The 24,127-nt window shown below is 37.8% G+C and overlaps 1 protein-coding gene across 1 annotated transcript; it reads left to right on the forward strand.

Moving 5' to 3' along the window:
• Window positions 1-504: 504 nt before the first annotated feature.
• Window positions 505-22,397, forward strand: LOC149286501 (guanylate cyclase soluble subunit beta-2-like). The gene is made up of 15 exons (XM_089493923.1): window positions 505-543; window positions 2,318-2,391; window positions 3,351-3,445; window positions 4,250-4,410; window positions 8,478-8,577; window positions 9,685-9,908; window positions 10,224-10,275; window positions 10,956-11,059; window positions 12,171-12,387; window positions 13,344-13,664; window positions 14,773-14,921; window positions 15,863-16,009; window positions 16,626-16,780; window positions 19,064-19,233; window positions 22,393-22,397. Exons 1-15 carry the CDS (start codon window positions 505-507, stop codon window positions 22,395-22,397), a joined length of 2,013 nt encoding a protein of 670 aa, XP_089350049.1.
• Window positions 22,398-24,127: the final 1,730 nt, after the last annotated feature.

The raw sequence follows: 24,127 nt of genomic DNA on the forward strand, positions 1-24,127 counted from the left end.
CAAAATTTAAAGTACCGGTATGTTATTTTCCTCTTCTTCACATTGCTAAGTGTGAGTTTCTCTTTAATAAACATGTACTGAAATATTACACTCTGCAAAATCAAAGCTTAGCTTTCTTATTTTACTTTTCTTTTTTCTCCTTGTTTTTCATCTATTTTCATTTGGAATAGATTTTTCCCTTATGTATAGTTATATTTTCTTCAGTTGTTTCTATTTTTTAAACAAAATTAAAAGAATACAATTGTTATTGAAATAAGAATATTACTCGCATTTACTTTTAACATGCATAGTTTCGTTATATTTATGGACACAGGGCAATTTCAAAATAATGGTACCTTTTATGTTTAGCAAATACCTTTAAGCGTAAAAAAACACATTTTTCATGGTGTTCCATGACAATTTTAGTGTTTAATAGACATCACAGGAGATATATCACAAATACATAAAAAATATATAATCTTACTACATTTTTTTATATTTAATCATATTTAACACCAATAACCGATGTTTAACCATTTGATGGAGGGGCTCACATATTACCATGTGAGGTTAGACTAATTTTTTAATTTAGTGAACAATATTCAAACAGGCAAACAGCACACTTCTTTCCTATGCCAGTAAATCATAAACATACGGAGGAAACCAGTCTGACATGTTTCGCCAAAATGGCTTAATTGTAGACAACACCTTACACAAAACCACCCACATTTAAATTGCAAGAAACCAATCACTGTCTCGGTAGAGCTGTCTGACCGTAAAATCACTAATTAAAACTATGCATAGTAATTCTCTAATCGCTGGTTAAAAACACATAGAGTGCAAAAACAATCCATTAATGGCTTAAGTAACATGTATTTATCATAATATGCAGAGTATCATTAGCATACAAAATTTATTTATACACATTATTACTCTGAGAATTACAGCATTAATATAAAGTATACAGGATTATATATATAGTTTTACTACAGTTATATTGAGGTGGCAACCTTGTAAACTTTTCCTTGGCAAACTTATACATATACTTTTAGGACATAATAAGATTTTTGCACTTGCCAAGTTTAAGACAAAGTGTGCATAATTTTGCATGATAAAAGAAAGATAAAGCATCTCCCCCCAATATTTCCCAGTATATATAAAAACAAACATATGTAATCAAAGTAATGAAAACAATATTTTTCTGAAAAACCCCACCACAACCTTAATAAATGTGTCCAAAAAAAGCATGTATATTGTACATGAAAAACATACCATATCTCGCAGGGGAAGAATACCTCCTAACCATCCCGACTTAAATGGTACACATCGGATTTTTGGGCCCGTCTTTGGTGTGGAAGAACTTGACCGGCCCGCACAGAGCCCTGATCTCAACCCCATCAAACACCTTTGAGAAGAACTAGAATGGAGATTGCGAGCCAGACCTACTTGTCCAACATGACCGCACAAATGCTCTACTGGATGAATGAGCAAAAATTCCCACAGAAACTCTCCAAAACCTTGTGGAAAGCCTTCCTAGATGAGTGGAGGCTGGTATAGCTTCAAAGGGGGGACCTACTATATAATAATGTCTATGTATTTAAAATGAGATGTCATAATAGTCCTTGTTGGTGTAATGGCCAGGTGTCCCAATACTTTTGTCCATATAGTGTATCCAGTATCTTCTTCCTATGTGAAGAGACATCCCTGAAGGAGACATGTTATCACATTTTAAAAAAAAGGAATGTTTACCAATATCACCAATGTCTGAAGACTCTATCTATTATGATTTATTTTCTTGTAAAGACAAAAGAATGTATTCCAAAAGAAAAAAATATAAAAAATATATATTTTGTTATCATTATTTTTTTAGTTTAAAGCTTAAAATTGGCAATTTATTATGTCCCAAACATTAAAAGTGGGCCAGTTAATATATTTTTTAAAGAAAAGGGTGGTTAACCTGCCTCTCTGCCTCGGTTTTATAATTTTCCAGCCACCAATAAGCAGGTGTATTTAAATGCACAGTGCGCTATATAATCTGCTGTCTTCTAATGGTTTAGATACTAGCGAGTGACAGTCACTAACAAGACACCTGGAGAGACTATTTCTCATTGTCATTAATATTATCATGGTAAGTCTCTCATCAGTACCACCAAAACAATAGAAAGTAGCTTTAATAAATGTAGTGATTATTTTAAATTTTTACATGCTTTTTTAGAGTTGTATTCTATAGAAAGTCATATCTAGTAGTGACATCTACAATGTCCTTTGCTTTGTTCATCTTCTTTCTGCATTTAGTGTCAATGTTCAAGATCTGATATTATCCATTTGTTTATTTCAGTATGGTTTCATCAACACCTGTATCAAATCCCTAGTAACAGAAAAATTTGGAGAACATATATGGGAAAAACTGAGGTGGGTAACCCATCAAAACATTTTTGCATTCATAATAGATGTTTAAATATGTATTTTTAATGTATCTAAAGTTTTGATTGGCAGTATAAATATTATATATATATATATATATATATATATATATATATATATTGGCATTATGGCATTATTGCATTCTCCAATTTTTATTACATAATAAATGTACAATAATATCTAATGTATATGAATCATGTTGTATACTGTAATAATACAATCTTAAGCCATTGCATATTTTATTTAGAAGACACCGCTTCTATAAAACGTGCATGCAGAATATATAATACGGTAGATATTTAATAATAATCACCAGAAGAAACTGTAAACTAATCGGACCCCTTGTACCACCTGTGAATGTTAAAATGTATCTGTAAGAGATCACTGATTACACTTTTATCAGCTGTGTTACCAGCCGCAGGAGGATTATTGACACGATCTTCCCATCAAACTGCTACAATGCAGCCTTTTATCTCAGCACATGGAGGAGAGAAGCAATGGTGACTGAGACAGCATCCTTATCACCGGCTGATTAACTCATTAAGACTTATCACGTAACCAGAACTACTAACAAGGCACGGCCGGAGCTGTTCTGTCTGGGGTATCACTGTTTTTTTAATGTTGAGTAAATACATGACTTGGCCTAGGAACCTGTATAATGGTACATGTATTCACATCTCGGCACAAAGGGGTTACAAATAAAATACTTGCTATATTGGCCAGACGATAAAAAAAGACTGTTTTCCATAAACTTTTCGTTCATGAAACTAATATACACCCTAAGTTTCATTTTTTTGTTTGAGATTTTGAACTCTACATAACATCTGCTTGTGACATCTATATTCATTGCCAATACAATACATATGATGGTTTGATTTGTAAATAGAATTTATTTTTAGAGCACAACAGTGAGTACACTCATACTCATAAGTATGTTATATTTTCAGAGAACGGGCTCAGGTCCAGGATACATTCATGACTTACGAGGTTTATGATGACATCATTACAATGAGACTGATAAAGGAGGCATGTCATATGCTAAGTAAGTGTACTTTTTATTTGTTACTTAATGTTTTTTTTAGCATTCTATGTCTCTAGTAAGTAATTCCTTGTGGGTAGGATATTATATTTTGACCTCATCTAGTATTTCTTTTCCGCTTGCTCTTTTAATTTAAGTGGCTGAGCGCCTCCTCTAGTCCCACTTTGTTTAATTTTATCTATCTTCATCTTAATGTCGTAAGTGGAATTTAGCTGGGATTGCTTGGTTGGAAAAAAAGTTACGATGGACACTTGGTTGGGAAAGTTTAGAAACATTGAGATAAGGTAAGAATAACACTAAGCTTAAATGTAGTTAACATTTCATGTTTTTTTCAAGATAATTATCACTCACCTTCTTAGGCTGGTGAAGCTGTGATCAAAATGGGGGCAAGTGAAGGGGATTGAATGGGTTAAAAATGAGCCGAACAGGACCCTTTTCTGTATGTCTTAGCCTGTGTTAATATTATTGTCAATTTTGTATACTGTCAATTCATCATTACATAGATATGTAAGTTGGGAAAGTTCATAAATGTCCCAGGTTTCCTTGCCCAAGAAGAATGCATGTTATAGTACGGTACTTTACGAGTATTTTAATATACATTCTTTAAAAATGTTAAAAATAAAAACACTTTCCATAAACTTACTGCTTCCTCTGTGGTCCCATGTATCCCACCACTGGTTGGCTGGGAAAACGTTCCCATTGAAATCAGGTGCGGCCACGTTTTTGAGGACATAATAGTTTGTTATAAGGTTATGAAGGAGCTCGGTATTTACATGTATAATTTTATTGTCATCATTATGTTTTCAGATGTATCTGAGGAAGACATACTTAAATTATTTGGAACATATTTCTTCTCCTTCTGTAAGCAGTCTGGATATGATCGCATGTTGCGCACATTAGGGGGGAATCTGATGGAATTTATAGGAAATCTAGATGCCCTTCATAGCTACTTGGCTCACTCTTATGAGGTAATATATTTATTGTTTATAATGTTGCTGCATACACAAATGACTACTAAGAATTATGCAGTTGTGGGGTTTGGTTCAATATACATGTTAATGGGTTTTTAACTATCCGCCTAAAACCCAAATTGCGATTTTGTATTCTAAACTGCAACTGCTAAAAAGTTATTGGGCAAGTGGATAATCCAGACCATTGTAAACTTTATCCACAAGACATATTTAAAGACCTTCTAGGCACCGTAGAAAGCTAAATAACACCCTGCACATATGCAGAGGCAAAATCTCAGTATACCGGTGACAAGACATCAATACCACTTCCAATGCGAAATCTGGAACTATAACATAAAAAGAAGCCGCTACATTATCCCTTCATGAATGACAATTCACTAAATTACGACTTACTTATACTCACCACATCAGATTCCCAGTCATTGACACTGCCGCGGGTTCATATGTTATCATATATTCTCACTTGCATCCCAATATTTGACGCATACATGTAATTATGTTATCTTTTTAAGTGTATAGATAGGTGAAAATACTTGTCTTGCTATTGCAGCTAATAATATTTATTATTATAGTAAACACATACCAAAAGAAACATCAGCAAACATAAAAGTACTTACACCACTGACTGTATAATTTGTCTTTAATGAGCTTCTGTCGTGGCAATGACATGTGCTAATATCAATAAGAAGTTTTCCTCTGACCCGATTAGATAAACAGAATGACCAATACCGAAACAGTACACCTTTTGTACATAAATGTGTATAAGCATTTGAGCAGTTAGCGATTGCTTTCTGGATTGTTACATTGTGATTGGGTCACTTGCTTGTTAGCAGGACATCTTTTATTCTAATGGAGGGCTAGGCAAGCCTTTGTTCTGGGGCCCCATACATATACATTATGCATTTTGAGGGACAATAGCTGACCACGTAATCACATAAACCCACCTTAATTTATCCTAAGCAGACACTATAGCTAGATTTTGCTAAATGTTGGTTTAAATGTTTATACATAGATGGGCCCCTGAGGATTTCTGGGATCTTGGGAGGCTTCCCCTTTTACCCTGAGGATGACCCTGCGTGTTAGTGTGATTTTAGTATGTGATCCTCACTTTCTGCAGAAGTCAAGGTTTCAGATGGTTCATTGAATCCTGATCGTCATATAATGATTTAACCACAGTGGTCATCTAATGTATGGCTCTATGAGTTATATCAATCAAGGCAAAACTGGAACAAATCTGGATTTTTTCAAATTTGGAGCAATCTCCATATAATGTTTTGCCTATTGTTCCATGTTTACCCTCAGAATTGTTTCACCTTTGTCATGTTAAAGTTAACCCATTGTGAACACAAAATAGATAGCTGCCCTATCCTATCCTTGGTGATTAATAATCATTGCAAATCAAAATGTCCTCTTGAAGTAGGTCTTCAGCAGATAAGAAACAATCTGTTATCTTTTTTCAGATCTTATTTATTATATACTCTTTTCAAACAGCTACATATTAGTCTCTTTATACACCGATCAGCCATAACATTATGACTACCTGCCTAATATTGTGTAGGTCCCCCTTGTGTGGTCGAAACAGCCCTAAACTGTCGAGGCATGGACTTCACTAGACATCTGAAGGTGTGCTGTGGTATCTGCACTAAGACGTTAGCAGCAGATCCTTTAAGTCCTGTAAATTGTAAGGTGGGGCCTCCATGGACTTGTTTGTCCAGCATATGCTCGATTGGATTGAATCCTGAATCCTCCAGGTCACCGAAGCGAGGCCTTGACACACCCTACTCCCTGACCTATTCCCTTTAACCCCTTAAGGACCAGGCTGTGTTTTACCTATTGTACCATTGGGACCGAGGCTGTTTTAATACTTTTGCGGTGTTCGTGTTTAGATGTAATTTTCTCTTCACTCATTTAGTGAACCCACACAAATTATATGTTGTTTTTTTCAGGACAAGAAGGGCTTTCTTCAGATACCATTGTTTTAATCATATTATCTAATTTCCCATAAAAAAAATAATAAAATATGATGAAAAATGTAAAAAAACCCCACATTTTCTGACTTTTACCCCAAAAATCTTTTACTCATCCAAAAAAGCTAATGAAAAAACCTACTAAATATATTCTACTATTTGTCCTGAGTTTAGAAATACCCAATGTTTTTATGTTTTTTTGCCTTTTTCTGCACGTTATGGAGCATTAAGTACAGGTAGCGTTTTGCTATTTCAAAACCATTTTTTCCAAATCTGGTAATTCTTCCCCCCATGTGCCATTTCGGGTATCTTTGAAGCCGGCCAATGCAATTTACCCCATCAAATCATATATTTTTGAAAACTAGACACCCCAAGGTATTTCAAATGCTAGTATTTTAACCCTTTCCATGCATGAGATTCTACCACCAGCCTTTGCCACACTTTGTGTTAGTATTTTTTTGGTATTTTTTTTTACACAAATTGTACTTTGGGTATACATTTATAGCTCCAGGTATACGTCACTATCAAACAACACCCTAATATGTGTTCAATAACATCTCTCGAGTACAGTGATACCACCCATGCATGGGTTTGACTGCTGTTTGGGGTTAAAAGGCCACATTTGGGAAGTGCGCTTTTTTTCCCCTATTTTGGTCAGTCTGTGCCTATGCCCTATCTATGAGCCTGGCCACTACAATTTACCTCATAAAACCATATATTTTTGAAAACTAGACACCCCAAGGTACTTAAAATGGTAGTATTTAACCCTTTCCATGCATCAGATTCTACCACCAGCCTTTGCCACACTTTGTGGTAGTATTTATTTATTTATTTATTTATTTTTTTCACACAAATTGTACTTTGGGTATAAATTTATAGCTCCAGGTATACGTCACTATCAAACAACACCCTAATATGTGTTCAGGAACATCTCCCGAGTTCATTCATACCCCACATGTATGGGTTTGTCTGGTGTTTGAGGTTAAAATGCCACATTTTGGAAGTGCGCTTTTTTTTCCCCCCATTTCGGTCAGTCTGTGCCTATGCCCTATCTTTGAGCCCGGCCACTCCAATTTACCCCATCAAACCATTCATTTTTTTAAATTAGACACCTCTTGGGTATTTGAAATGCTTTTATTAAAATTTTTCCACGTCAGGATTTTTGGGAAGATACAGCGCTAATTTTAGCACTTGCTCATAATAATAAACTTTATTTTTTTATTTTATTTATTTTACTCTTTTTGGACTTTTTTTTTACATTTTGCTGGAACTGGATAGTTCCTCTAAAGCATAATAATTTTTAAATGTTACCATGTTTTTTTTAAGCTTTTTCCTTTTTTCTCTTTTTTTTTTTTTATTTTTTTTATTTTTTTTTAAAATATTTTACTAATCACATAGTGATTAGAAAGCTGGCCTCCATTGACTTGTATGGTTGAATGCAGTACCTGTATTCAACCAGCAAGTGGAGCCAGAGTTCTCTAGAAGGTCAGGAGACCGTCTAGCGAACTTTTTCAACTTTATTATTTTTTTTCCCGGGCCGCCGCCATCTTGCGGATGGTGAAGACTGCGTGCAGCTGCGGCTGTGACCGCTCTCCGGAGCGGTCACAGTCCATCAAGAGGTAAGTGTTTGGTGTCGCTGGATGCCTCCTGATCGAGGCATTCCAGCGACACCATTGAAGTTTAGGAGGTGATCGTTTAGGAGGGGAGGGGCCAGACATGGCCCATCATGCCGATCTCGGTGTTGCTGAATGCCTCGACATCGAGGCATTACAGCAACACCGTTTAAGCTTAGAAAGTGATCATTGATCACTTTCTAAGCTTGTTTAAGTCTGATGACGTGTCAGGCACGTCATAGGTCGTTAAGTGACCGTTTTGCATGACGTGCCTGACCCGGCAATGGACGTTAAGGGGTTAAATACCGGTGTTTCCTGCGACGTCAGCGGGAAGGCCCATTGACATGAGCGGGAACGCCCTGACGTCAGCGGGACAGTTGACGTCAGTGGGCAGTCCAGGCCCGCAAGGGTAGGCTCCGGGTAGCCGGAGCCCAGAAGTTCCCAGGTATGTATATAATAACTGATATTTTCCTTCATTTTGAAGGCAATGAATGCTCCATCGTTTCGAGCAGAAAAAACAGATGATGGCACTATGCTCCTACACTACTACTCTGACCGACATGGATTATGTCACATTGTCCCAGGTATTTGTTTTCCTTAAATCTTTACAGTTTCCTCTATCGTTAAATCATAAGAAAAGATTGTTTCAATGGTATTTTCATTGTCGCAAAAACTACACTTTCTAGCTGTTACTTTTCCTAAAGATATAAATTCATAAGAGGAACATGGATACACCATCCAGGAGATTCACATAAGAAGACATTTTAGGACGAAAGGTCATAGTCTAAAACTAGAGGGTAAAAGACACGGATGTAATGTAAGGAAGTTTTACTTCACTGAGAGGTTTGTAGATATATGGACATTATTCCAGAAAATATAAAGCATACATGGAAAAAACACGTGGCTATTCTGAATATAAGCAAAGGCCAAGGACCAAACAAGCTTTGAGGTTTTTAAAGTAGGGAAAATAAGCAGACTAGATGTGTGAAATTCTTCAAAATCCCCCAGAATGGATTAAGTGCTAATGTCCAATTAACCAATATTCACTTTTTGGGCTGCTATTTACTGTTTTTATATATTTATTCATGTTCCTGGGTAACAGTAGGTGCATGGATTAGGAGCACACGCCACATAGGCACAGGCATATGGCCAGTCACTGAATCAACCATCACCCAGTACTCAGCATATTGTGGGTACGCTTTTCTACATCAAGAACTGGGAAAATTGACGAGAGGCAGAAGATGCCCAGTGGCGCAAGGTTTAATTTGTTTAATTTTCCTTTCAACAAGAAAATTCCTGTTTTGACAAATTATCTAAAAACAGAACTTAATGAAGCATGTGAGGATCCATACAGGACTGGCAACACCAGTACTTCCAACTGTAATTGCATGGCTCACGTGATGCTTACCATTCTCTGGGAGTCCATCAGCTCATATGATGCCGTTGGTTATTCCTGACCCATGGATGGAGATGTACAAAAGAGTTTCAAACTGATGTTGGCTTGTAAATCAGAATAGGAGATGTGTCAGTTAAGAATTATATAAAAATTCCATGTAAATCCCTCCTTACTATATATTTGCATTTAAGTATTTGTTACTTTAATATCGTGTGTATTTGACGCGGAATTATGTACCCCCAATGAAAGAAATACAACCCTGATTTACCTTTGTTGTAAAATATCACTGTTACAGGGATTATAGAATCAGCAGCAAAAGACTTCTTCAACATCGATGTCACCATGAAGATTATTTATCAAAATGAAGAAGTGGAGCGTACAGGAAAGAAAGAACACGTTATATTTGAAATTCTTCAGAGGATGGAATGTCATAAAAATTGCTCAAATCAAGGGCTTGTGGTACGAAATAGAGACCCTCTCAACAAGATTACAGAGGTACTAACAGTAACTGTGTTCTGTGTTCAGAATTAATGTCTAAGACTTAAATTTATAATTCCTACTTCCAGAAATGTCCCTGCAAATGGGAATCCTTCTTTAAAACGCAGCTGAGTAGCAATTATTTAAAGTCATAAAGTCACTGTACTACCACACGCTGCAAAATGTTTTTTATTAAAAATAGTATTGAAGCATGGGTGGGCATAGTCAGAAGTATGTGGGGTTTGTGTGTTTTTCTCCATTTTAATCCATTTAATTTGGTGTAATTCAAAGCCACAGAAGAAACGCCATGAAGCAATAAAGAAAAGAATAAATCAAAGCAATGCATCATCTCAACAGAATAAGAAATCCTATTGGGATATCATAAGAAATGTGGTGATATTTGCAAAAGGTACGAAACAGCTGTTACAAACGGCATTTTATAACATTAGTAGATAAAAGATAAACTGATCAACAATGTCTGTTTTTTTTACCTTACAAGAAAATTGTCAGGGTGAGTGTCAGTGTTCAGTGAGTGTTTCTCAAACATTTTGTACCACTGGGCCACTCTTGAAACATGTTGGTCTTCCAAGGACCACCTACCTACCCTATATGATTTTATTTACAAAGCCTAAACTATTAGTTCAAGTTTGTACCTTCATGCTACTCCATTCCTATTTATGAATAGAGATACCCTCTTTCTCATATTCATTGCATCATCCTGGTGAGTTAAAGTGTTGTGGGTACCACAGGTGTCTATAGCTCACCATCTTTACAAGTGTATGAACCAAACAAAAGTGCCATTTCGTGGGGTGCGTCAAAGAAAAGTAGATGTAGCTACATTTCCAAGAAAACTAGAATGGGCATAAGTCTCTAAAAACTAATAAAAATGATGAAATATTTGTTTATGAACTACTTAGATATATATACGATCTTGATACTAGGTAGATGTTGTTGAGATCCCTTTAGAATGTGGATGATCATCAAAAATTTCATAATCAATGTGACTTGGATGTGGTATGCAAGGAGAAGCATTTATGACGTAATACTTTTTGTTCATTCTGTATTTTCACTAAAAACATATACTTTTAGGAAGTCTGTTGAATACCTTCCAGCCAGTATATCCTGAGACTTTATGGATGGATGTAAAAGCATTTTGCAATGAATTTCCCTTTCACATCGTGTTTGATAAACAAGTAAGAACAAAGTTTAAAAGGGAAAGCGCTGAATCAGGGAATTTAGGGGAATGAACATGTGGACAAAAGTAGGGGGCAATTATATATATATATATATATATATATATATATACACACAATCATCAAATAAATTAAATATCATCTCCACATGCAACATGCATATATAAAAAGCATTTTTATAAATGCTGAACAGAAATGATCAAACTCCATCCTTCTGCTAAGGCTCAGCTATCGTCCACTAATTCTTTACTGCTCTCTGGTCACCTGCTCGGCTGGCTGTCCTACCCGGCCCACACATTACAAAAAGTTGCTGAACTTCATAGGCACCACAAGGCAGTAATTGTTAGGTTACCGTATCAGTGCTTTCTCGCAGCAGGTATAAAAAGAACGCCAGTGGAGTTTAAGTTGGGGTGCGAATGGGGGGGGGGCATGGCCCCTGTCTGGCCCCTAGCAAGGTCACTGGATCAGAGTTTAATTGATTCACATTCTCAAGCCAAGCTTATACTTGAATAAGTGTTAATTGAACTTGACAATGATAGCTCGAAGTGCATATCAAATCTGACAGTTTTGTTGTAATTATTTATGGTGGACAAATTTGTGCGAATAATTAACTTACCAAAACATATTTATATTTACTACAGTGTATGCACAATGTATTGCATATATCAGCCTGTATCATTTCCTATCTTCTCTGTTGTTTTTATCTTTCTTATCACTGTTCTATGAATTTTCCTATCCTGTTTGACATTCTAAGTATTGAGCTCTGTTTGTCTTGCACAACTAATGTTTTCTTAGAAGATGCTGCAATATTATCAATTCCTGCAATTGCATGACCGAGTAAACCATTAGGCCTTAAACGCTATTGAAATGCAATTAGGTATTCCCCGAAATTAAGGATTGTGTGCAGTCTTTGTGGACTAATATGAGCATCACTGGCCTAGACTAAGTAGCAGAAGGAAGGCAGTTTCCACATCTCAGTCAACAGCAAGGATGAACTTGAAGCACTTGTGTCTTTTTTTCAACCTAATTTACTATGTTACTATGTTCCAGTCCTAAGAGTTCATTAATCGAATATTCACATGTATTTCAAACTTCTCTTTTCCTGATACAGCTCAAAGTAAAACAGGCCGGGGTAAACATACAAAAAATTGTTCCTGGCATACAGATTATGGATATCAAGTTGGATGAATATTTCGCAATTGTCCATCCACAAGTCACTTTCACCATTACCAACATCCAAATGTTTCTCAATAGTCAGTTTGTGCTGAAAACAAGGAGGGAAATGATGCCTGAGTCCTGGAAATATCATCCAATGCTAGAACTAAGAGGTATAGGTGTGATCAAACTCTTGTCTTGTGTGATGGGTTTTTTGAGGGCATAGTTATAGTATTACTAATATATGAAGTAAATAATAATAATAAACACAGCTATAAGGATACTGGTGACAGGTAACCTTCTTTGCTCTTCATCCACCCTCACTAGTTGGCTTGTCTACAAATAATCCATATAGAGAAGGGCCTAAGGGCTTTACCCCTCAAGCACAAAAGGCGTTCTGCCTATGAAGGACAATAGCGCTATTGAGGCTGTGCAGGCTAGGCAAAGACCACCATAATGCAAATATACCTATAACAAAGGGAATCAGAGGTCTCCCCAGCCAGCTAATTAAGTATATGGTGGACCACAGAACCAATCACCCAATAAAGTGATTTGTTCCTGGTCATGCAGCACAGAGGCTGTGCCTCTTTAGACCGGCCATTCTCCTACACAAGCTGCTTGAGACCTACTCAAGTACACTGCTGCCCTCTTCTGCAGTGCGTCTAAAGTGATTTATCATCGTCCCACAAACTTAATGCTACGGATAAATTAAGATCATGTCAGTACTTTTGCAAAAGCTGTTCAAGCACTTAACTCTGTAAAAGAGAGTGGGGAATTATAAATGAGTCACTTGCCTAATCTTGATGAGACCATCGATTGGTCTAGACTATATTATTCCAAAGAAGTATAGTCTAAAAAACTAAGAATACAGTCATGTTTTTAAAATACTAAACACAATGTAGAAATACCTCTGCTCCATGATTATAGCATTTTTGCGTGTGTAGCATTTAGTTATAGTGTAGAATTTAATATCAAGTGATTTATACGTGGCCAAACTATTGCTAAGATTAGTATTTTTAACTCCATTCCTTCTTTGGATTTCTATTAACTTAATTAATCAATATATCGTAATATATATTTTTTTCTAATGAGTTGGTTTTGTTGTTTTTATTTTTTATTTTTGCATAAGGGTATATGATATGGATGGAGTCGATACAATGCATGCTATACATGTGTTCCCCAAAACTGCGCAGTCTGCAGGAGCTAGAGGATCGAAATATGCATATTTCTGACATAGCAAAGCATGATGTAACGAGGGATCTGATCCTCCTAAACCAGCAACGACTTGCTGAGATAGAGCTGGCCAATCAGCTGGAGAGAAAGAAAGAAGAGCTGAGAATACTTTCAAAAAACTTGGAAATTGAAAAGAAGAAAACAGAAACTTTGCTGTATGCCATGCTGCCCAAACACGTGGCAAATCAGCTCAAAGATGGCAAGAAAGTTCAAGCCGGTACGTTTCCTGTAGAAGGACCAACCTATAAAATTATGTTCATCCTTAATGCAATAGTTTTATACAACATTAAGTTTATACAACATTAAGTAAAACATTATGAAAAATAAAATGATTAAGTAAAATCATCTATACAATCATGATGAATATGTTTATATAACATACCTCCCAACTGTCCCATTGTGATTTCCTGCCAAGATAGCACCACTGCTCAGCTGACTGGCCCACTCAGCAGTAGAATCAATGGACCTCTGTGCATTTGTAACATAGAATTTGATGATGGATAAGAACCAGTCGGCCCATCAATTCTGCCCATTTTTCCTGATGTAAGACTCGGGTCTTAATGGGACTTTGGTCCTGTTTCAGTTTCCGACCTATGACCTCTTGTAACATCTCCCCTCCTTTAAAATAAACTTTCCTCCTGTACTTTGCTAAATCACTTTAAGTGTTTAAATGTTTCTATCACATCTCCTCCTTGTCTTCTTTCCTCCAAGCTATACATATTCAGTTCCCTTAGTCTTTCCTGATAATTTTTATGCTGCAAATTCACCCATTCACCAATTCAGTAGCCCTCTTCTAAAATCTCTCCATAATGTCAATGTGCTCCTGGAGATGGAGTCTCCTGACCTGTACACCATGTTTTAGGTGAGGTCTTAACAGCGATCTGTAAAGTGATGAAGCACCTCCTTCATGTTACTAATGCCTCTTGCTATCTGTAGCACAGATCTGAGAGCTGCCATGTGTCCTTCTCACAACCTACTGGAGACCTGTATTCACCACTGAAGGTCTATACCCTAACAGGTTTTCACAAGGAGTCTTGACCAAGCAATAACATTTATATTTCTGAATCAATTTAAATTTCCTTCTCATTTATGGTTTGTGGGTTGTTTGATAATATTTAAAACATTTTATTTTAAACAATATTTAATTGTGCAATATAGGCAAGGAAAATATCTCCAACATCACGTTTAATTATTTAAATTTAAGGAAAATATTTGGTGATGGCAAAATAAATAAAAATAAAAAATACACAGGTTATAAATGTTAATGGAATTTGTAAGCCGTTCATATGATTTTTTTTTTGTTTGTTATTTTTTTCCCTACACAGGGGAGTTTGAAACCTGTACGATATTGTTCAGTGATATAGTGACATTTACGAACATATGCTCTGCTTGTGAACCTATTTATATAGTAGACATGCTCAATGCAATGTATTCAAGGTTTGATCGCCTTACAAGTATTCATGATGTGTATAAGGTAAGTGAGGGCATCAGCTCTCAAAGCTGTCATGTAAGCGTGCACGAAGTCATACATGAATTTACTCTTCTGCATACTCCTTTTACATGAATTTAAGATAAATTACTTAAACTTAATTAGACCAAATAGAAGCCATAGCCCCAGGTGCATTATTATGTTTTATTGTTTTATTTAGCACCATGATATGCCACAACTCTTTACAGAAACACTGTAAAGTGCCGCTGCTAGGGAACGATCAGCCACACTAGTGACACTAGTGTCAGAAGGCAGGAGAGGGACTAGGATAGGTGAGCTAGGGAGGAAGATCTGAACACGTTACTTCATAGACATCCTTAAAGGCGTATAAGAAAAATGGTAGCCTAATTCAAAATGGAAAAAAAGGGGTACAGCACAGGTGAAATACTGAGAGGCGAAGAGGTAATGGCGTTAGAAAAAAGATGCAAGTCATGAGCGGAGGGAAGAGAACGGTTAGGGGAGTATTTGGACAGAAAGGTAGAGATATACAGGGGATGCAGAGTTGTTAAGGGCTCTGTAGGTCAGAAGTTTGAATTTGATTCTGAAGGGTATGGGGAGTCAACGGAGTGTCATATCTTGGTTCTCCGCTCAGCTCGGCATGGACCTCCAAAGTTTTAATGGGCAGGTTGGGAAGAGCAGTAACTGGCCTATCGAGCAGCGTCTCACCAGGGAGCCTGATCTCCCAACATGATGATTTGTCATGGTTTTGCAGCAAAGGAGCTGCTGGTCCCTTTACCAGCTCCCATAGTCCTAGTAGTCCCTCTGTTACTGAACATGTTACCGGTATGCTGTAAAGCAAAACAAAACGACAGAGGCAAGCGCTGAGTCTATTGTAAGTCTTGTAGGATAAAATTACTATTCAAACAATTATACAATTTCTATTTACGCTATCGTACATTAATTAATGTTAATATATAATGTTTCAGGTGGAAACTATAGGAGATGCATACATGGTTGTCGGAGGTGTCCCAGTTGCTGTTGAAAGCCATGCAGAGAGAGTTGCCAACTTTGCTCTTGGTATGAGAGTAGCAGCGAGGCAGGTTATGAACCCTGTATCCGGCGAACCCATTCAGGTAAAGAATTTGTACCATTATGGCATATGATTTGATTCTTTATGAATAGCTTAATGTCTTGAAAAAAGTGTAGGTTTCCCTAGGTGAACAGTTAATAAGGTTGTAACTGAAATATGGCAAAAGCTACAAAAAATGTCCTGGCCTCCCTGGGGTGAAAAAGTATCCAGACCCCAACACTTAAATGGTTAGAAGAGACTACCCTACTTTAGCTTCTACAAAAGGGGAAAGGTCAGGTAACAAATGGGGAGGAATTGCTAACGGGGAAAACACTATAGACATACTATTCTAATACACACATTTGCTTGTTCTGAAGTGTAAATGCTATTTTATACAATATGTTTAGTATACTCCAAACCAAACTTGTGTCTATAGGTGGCCAGGACCAATGGAGAACCATGGGCAGCTACCTTACTTCTTGCAATGTAATGAAGTCAACCTCTGAGATATGACATCATATTCTGGTGCTCTGCTTCACTACAACACAAGGTGGCCATGTGGAAGCTGTGAAACAATATCACAAGGGGGGGTTATGATTTTCTGTATTGAGCCATAAAATATAGGATTTGGGCAAAATGACAGATCCGTTTTGATTAATGGCTGAATTATGGAATTACAGATTAGAGTGGGAATTCACACAGGACCTGTATTAGCTGGAGTGGTTGGAGACAAAATGCCCAGATATTGCTTGTTTGGTGACACCGTAAATACAGCCTCCAGGATGGAAAGCCATGGGGTACCAGATAAAATCCACCTGAGCCCCACAACTTTCAGGTAAGCATATAATTATTCCTTTTAGAAATTTCTCACATTACTAATTAGCACTTTCTTAGAGTACATATACTGCCTTTACAAACACCAAGTAGTTTGTATGTCTTTTATAGCTAGTCATTAAGATGCTTGTAATTATTTCTATGACATTTTGTATGTTGAGCACACCAGGGAACTTCACAGGGTAGGCAGTCTGGAGCTCTCCTTCTTCTGGGGAGTGGATTTGTGAAAGGGCAGGATAGTCATGCATAGGGGCAAGCCTAGCCCCAGACTAGTGGGAAGTGGGTTTACCAAATGCTGCTCCCCGTCTAGAAAAAGAAGAAACTAGCTCTAAGACTCACAGAACCAGATCTTCATCTGGAGACTCCGGATCAAACCAGGAGAGTTCCTAGGTATGATTAGGAGTTGTGCAAAATGTTCTTGGCACAATATTAAACTGATGCCCAATAGATGAATGCACTGCAAACATGAATATGCACAACATCCACACATGGGTTTTATGTCCCACTTAAATTAAATACAAGATTTCAGTGTAAAGACTGGGAGCATAAAGATCAGCGTAGTATAGTGTTAAGCACAGAATCCTATGCCTTGAGTGCCATGCTGGCAGAGGCGCCACCCAGTGGCGTACCTAGCGGGGGGCGGGGGGGCAGTCTGCACCGGGTGCCGGTCATCAGGGGGGTGCCAACTTGCTGGCACCGGGCACCCCTCCAGAGACAGACAGTAATGTCCGCCGCTGGAGGAGCAAGCTCGGTTGGGGAGATCAAGGATCTCCCTTTAACCGGCTTAAAATCACTCAAGGGAGCCGGAGGTCTGTTAAAGACCTCCGATACCGCTCCCTTGCGATGCGCGCGGCAACTGCTGCTGTGCGCCGGGGTTTGTTGTCAGATCCCGGCGCACAACACTGAAGCCGCGCCCACCGCCGTCCGTGCCCTCTGAACCGGAAGAAGACAGCGAAGACAGACGAAGGAGATCGAAGAGGTAGGAAAGAATTCAGGGGGAGGGAGGTAGAGAGTGAGAAGGGAGGGGGGAAGAAAGTATATTGGAATAAATAAACAGTGAGAATGAGTGAGAGAATAAATGAATGTGTGGATGCATTGTGAGAATGAGTGAGAGAATGGATGAATTGTCTGAATGAGGGATAAAATTAATGAGTTTGTGAGAATGCATTGTTAGCAATCATACTCCTATCATGCCAAGCCAGCTAGTACATGCAGGAATCTGGGTATCCCTGGGCATGATAGGAGTGTGATTGCTGTTATATAATATAATATTGTTATTTAATTTTTTGTCCTATTTTGGTGTGTTACTTACTTTAAATAAAAGTGTGAGATTTTTTTTTTTTATGGTGGGGGGTCATATTCGGTTTCGGCCAGGTAAATGCTGCATTTTCGGTTTCAGTCCAGAATTTGTTTCGGTGCATCCCTACTACTAAGCCAGACAATGAAGTGGTAGGCCTACACCACATCAATGTTTGGCTTACTATATAGTGATAAGAGATATGCTGCACTATTGTCAATGTCTGGCTCAATGTATAGTGATAGGGATTACGCTGTACCACCATCAATGTCTGCCTTAGTATATAGTGATAGGTGTTATGCTGTACCACCGTCAATGTCTGCCTCAGTATATAGTGATAGGTGTTATGCTGTACCACCGTCAATGTCTGCCTCAGTATATAGTAATAGGTGTTATGTTGTACCACCGTCATTGTCTGTCTCTGTATATAGTGATAGGTGTTATGCTGTACCACCGTCATTGTCTGCCTCAGTATATAGTGATAGATGTTATGCTGTACCACCTTCAATGTCTGCCTCAGTATATAATAATAACAGTAATGCTGTACCACCTTCAGTGTCTGCACCAGTATATAACGATAGAAGCTATGCAGTTTTAAAGTGTGTGTGTATGTGGGGGGGCGCCACATACAGGATCCGCCCAAGGTGCCAAATACTCTAGGTACGCCCCTGGCGCCACCATAAGGTTCTTTTCAAGGAAAAACATGTATGACAGGGTATGTGTACTATATAAATTCTAGGGTTTTCAGACATATGTAACCTTGCAGGAGGCATTTATATATTATTCAGGACTGGCCCTATGTGAAGTGTGCCCCCTTGTACATGCACTTGCATGTTAATGAAGGAGAGCACCTTATCGTGGCACCTACTACAAGCTCAATACCCTAGGTAATCACCAAGCTGCATACGGCTGAGCCAGCCCTGTCGCTGTATAACTCTATACAATGAATTACTTTACACTGAAAATCACGGCACTGATGTCTTTCAGTTGCTTAAAACATCTAGATTTTGAAATAGCAGAAAGAGGAGTAATTGACATTAAAGGAAAAGGAAAGATGAACACATACTTCTTGCTAAGGAATACCTGTGTATCAGAAGACGACATAATGGGCAGGAATGGACATTGCGTTTCGGAACCCAGCCAAAACGGGCATACAGGTAACTGATGTGTTATAAGGGGGTAACAGAAATTGTATTTTCTCTGTGTAAAATGTATCTGGTTCTAATTCCCCTTTACTTCATAAAGATAAAATAATCTTTTGTGTTCTTAATATTACTGTATTCAATAAAAATAGTTGTTAGCACAAATAAATTCTAGGACTTATTGTGAGATCCTACTGTGCAATTATCTTATGTTTGTGGCAATACTGATCTCTGCCAAGTGTGATAAATGCTCATTAGATGTGGTCTCATATCCAGGGCTGCCATCAGGGGGGGTACAACTATTACAGTCATAAAGCGGCCTGGCTGTCCTGGGGAGGGAGGGTCAGCACGGGGAGACAAAGTCTTGATCCGTTTTTTCTAAAATATAAATCAGCAGTTCCGTGAAGCTTATGATCTCGAAAATGCAGGACCACCAATTAAGGGGGGCTGGGATGGGTACCTCACTAGCAGATGATGCCTGCTGGGGCTGGATGTGATCCAAGAGCAGGAGCAAGGTGGTTGTAAAATGCAAGAAATAAGGTAAGGTGGAAAACAAAATAATTACAATTTGTAATGAGACCCCAGTGTCACCTTTGACCCCAAACAGCTTATCACTGCCTCCAAACAGATTGTCTGTGCCATAGTTGCCCCCAGTCAGCCTGCCAGTGTCACCAAAAACAGATGAGTAGGAGAGAAAGTCCTGGAGGTGTTGGGGGTCATCTGGGGAGGAGGGGGGCACAGATCATTTGTTCTGTAAGGTTGCCCCCTGATGTCAGTGGGCATTCCTGCTGACATTGCAGGAAACACCCCCATTTATTCCCTGATACTATTGGTAGATGTCCTTTTTTGGCTCATTTTAGTTATTTAATTAAAATTTTGATTTAGCAATAATGGTATAAAACGGTGATCTTGGTACTTTAGTCACAAATTACCTTTCCCTCTAATTAGCGAGTATGTAGAATATCGCAACTGCAAGCTCTTAAATGTTTCCGGGTTATATCCCAAAAAATCAATTCAGTTCATTGTCACTGAATAAACTGAAAAAAAAACCCAATAGAAATCATATGCTGATTAGGAATATTGATACACATTTTTATAATTATTCTATGTTGTATTAATATTAACTTTGCTGTAATGTTTGTCACCTATTGTACAACCTTAGAAGAAAAACATAAAGCAAATCTGGGCAGAACCATCGTCTTGGATAATCAGAACACTACTGTCAATGAATCACTAAATGGTGGGTACATTTTTATTTATTCTTTTTAGTTTCAATTTTAATAAACCACCAGAAAGTGACAATGATATATACATTGAAGCTTAATGATATTTGGAAATAAATATCGATATTCCAAAATAAAGAATATGATGTAATTGTATTTATTACATTGTTTTGTTTTGACTTACTTGACTTATATGAATTAATAATTGTGCAAATAAAGAAAATGGATATAGCTGTATCAGTCCAAGAGAAAATGTATTATTTAGTTAAAAGTGATAACTTTTATCGGTGTACATGTAGCATGTTGTAAGAGTAACTCCTACCAATCTATTTTTTTAACCAGTATCAGGCATCTCAAATATTGTCCAGTTTAGAAAAAAAACAAAAAACAAAACAATTCTAGTTATTGCATAATATAATAGTAGCAACTTGTATGTGTTCTGGCCAGAGGCGTATCTACTGAAAATAGCGCCTATGGCGAGCACTGAAATTGCGCCCCTGTCCAAATATCTAAAACCCATTTACTAGCCCCTGCTGCCCATATATATATATAAATATTAGTTCCTGCTGCCGATAGCAGGTATAGATCAACACACAAACCCAGATCAATTGAAATTCACTTGTGATCTCAGCACTGAAGGTATATATCAAATAAACAGAATCAGACATACAAATCCTGTATTTGCAGGTATACAATAATAATATATGAAATGTAGCATCACAGGTATAGATCAAATAAATACATGGAAACAGCATTGCAGGTATTAATCAACTGAATAAGACATATTAACCCTGTATTTGCAGGTACACATAAATAATGTATGGAAACATAGCATAGCACATATGGATCTACAGAATAACACAAACCCAGCTTTGCAGGTAAAGATCAATTGGAATTCACATAAAAACACGGCATTAAAGGTATATTTAAAAACCCATACAGGCATAGATCACAGGTTGCACACCCCAAAGCCAGCCCTGGCGTCCACACTGCCCACATAGAACCTGACCAGCACCCAGATAACACATACGATTTGCAATCTTTGTCCCCAAATAGCCCAGCACAAGTCAGCTTTGTCCCCAAACAGTCCGGCCAGTGCCATCTTGGTCCCCAAGGCTCAAACCTCCTGCTAGTGCCCTTCCACAATTATACATCTATGATACACAAACACTTTTACAGTCACTCACTAATTCACACTTTAATTCAGACAACTCACATTAACTCATGCTCTCCCTCATTCAGACAACTCATCCACACATTAACTCATGCCCTCCCTCATTCAGACAATTCATCCACACATTAACTCATGCTCTCCCTCATTCAGACAACTCATCCACACATTAACTCATGCGCTCCCTCATTCACTCAATGCATCCATACATTAATGCACACTCTTTACTTATATCTACCCCCTCTCCCTCCCTTATCACTTTCTACCCCCCTCTCCCTCCCCTATCACTTTCTACCCCCCTCTCCCTCTCCTATCAATTTCTATCCCCCTCTCCCTCCCCCTAGCCACTATATACCCCCCCAGCCACTATATACCCTCCCCCCCTAGCCACTATATACCCTCCGCATAAAAAAAAAAAAAGACGGCGTTTGAAAGCCGCTCACTGGCGCCCCCTTCATACCCTAGATACGCCTCTGGTTCTGGCTCTGTTAACACCTTGACTCCTTTAATACCTTCAGTAAACACTCAGTCTTAATCACTCAGTTGTAAAGAAATATACTTTACTACTTTTACCATAAAGAATCAGCTCAGTGTGGTGTTTGAAAATAACAGAAAGCCTCTAGATAAAGAAAGTTTATTGGAATAAAATGAAATAACATCAGGTTCTTGTCAAGCCTGTATTAATGTATACAGCACTGCAGTTTATGCTCAGAGACCCACCCCATGGGATTCACTTTAAATTTATATCTTTTATATTTTTTCTGTTTTCTCTGGTTCTAGAGTAAGTCTAGATTCCGAAATTTTCTGTCATAGACGTTGTTTTCTGTAACTGTGTGACGATGGGTTTACTTAACCAACTATCCAGGTATCCCATCTGTTTTAGATTCCAGCGCGCCAGCGAACACAAGGGAAGAGGAAACAACACAGAACAGAACAACGCAGTACAGAAAATCAAATGTAGGAACGAATAATTATAAATCCAATACCTGCCTCGTGTTGTAACTGGAAAGACCCTAGAATACTGTCGTATTAGAAAATGTTTACCATACCTCAAATGTTGATTTTTTTTTTAACTACCTTTGTAAAATTGTCAGTTACATTTTGTGCAGTCTTCGGTGGATAAAATTGTATTTCTAGTGGAAATAGTTTCTGTAGATTACATGTCAATTTGGCACAAACAGAATTATGTATATTTATATTCTGCTAACAAATGTATACCTCGCAAATAGTTACTACACTAATAGGTTGTGAAAAACCATGAATTCACGCTTATTCAGCTGGTGTGGGCAGTACGATTGGAGTTGAGAACACGCACGTCTGCAAACAAATCGGAATAAGTAAATAATAAGTAAAATGAAACACCTTTGGAAGGGACACAGATGAATTGTGGGCAGAAAATGGTCATGAAGATGGCAGAGCACAGTTAAAATAAATGTGGCTTAGTTGTGAATAGGCTGAACAGTTGTCTTCATTAACTGTAGTCCTGAACCATGTGGAACACCGGGCTATGACGCCCCATAATCACCAGATCGGGTGCTGCAGCGTGTGGCCAGATACGTAATGTCCACTGCACCACCGCGATCAATTACTTTAGTCACCCAATCAAAAAAATCAATAAGATTTGTTTGGCATGATCTTCCTGAGGAAAACCCATGTTGTTTTTGATCTTGAAACCCATGTGACTTCAGATGTTCAACAATCCTTTCCTTTAACATTGTTTCCATTAATTTCCCCACTACAGATGTAAGACTAACTGGCCTGTAGTTGACCGACTCCTCCCTACTGCCTTTTTTGTGAATGGGCACAACATTCGCTACTTTCCAATCCCCAGGGACGACTCCCGTTACCAATGATTCGTTAAATATATCAGTTAACGCTTTTGCTAGTACACCCCCAAGCTCTTTTAATAACTTGGGGTGTATCCCATCAGGCCCCATCGACTTATTTGTCTTTACCTTAGACAACTGAAGTAGAACCTCCGCCTCGATAAACTCACATATTTCAAATGATTCAGACTTTTTTTCCCAACTGAGGTCCCATTCCCTCATTTTCATCTGTAAAAACTGAACAGCTAAACCTTTATCCTCTTCTACATACATTCCTTTTGTTTTTAGTCTAACTAATCCTTGTTTAACTTTCCTTTTCTCATTTATATATCTAAAAAATGTTTTATCTCCATTTTTTACTGAGAGGGCAATTCGCTCTTCTGCATGTGATTTGGCAGCTCTTATAACTTTCTTTGCCTCTTTCTGCCTAATTTTATAGATCTGTCTATCTTCCTCACTTTGGGTATTTTTGTATCTACTAAAGGCTCCTCTTCATCGCCAGCCTGGCCCTGCTTAATTGTACATGTAGTAGTATTTTTTTTTAAATGGTATAACCACAGCGAGCATTGAGATGCATGAACTGGAACACAAAACGCCTGTCAGCCATTGAGACGCGAGAACTCATTCCATTCTCTTACAGTGAAACGACACCACATTTTAGGGGTACTATAAAACTCCATAAAAACATG

Source organism: Sceloporus occidentalis, unplaced genomic scaffold (assembly GCF_023333645.1).
Source record: "Sceloporus occidentalis isolate IW3139 unplaced genomic scaffold, rSceOcc1.0.p SCAF_68, whole genome shotgun sequence".
In the NCBI taxonomy this organism is placed as follows: Eukaryota; Metazoa; Chordata; class Lepidosauria; order Squamata; family Phrynosomatidae; genus Sceloporus; species Sceloporus occidentalis.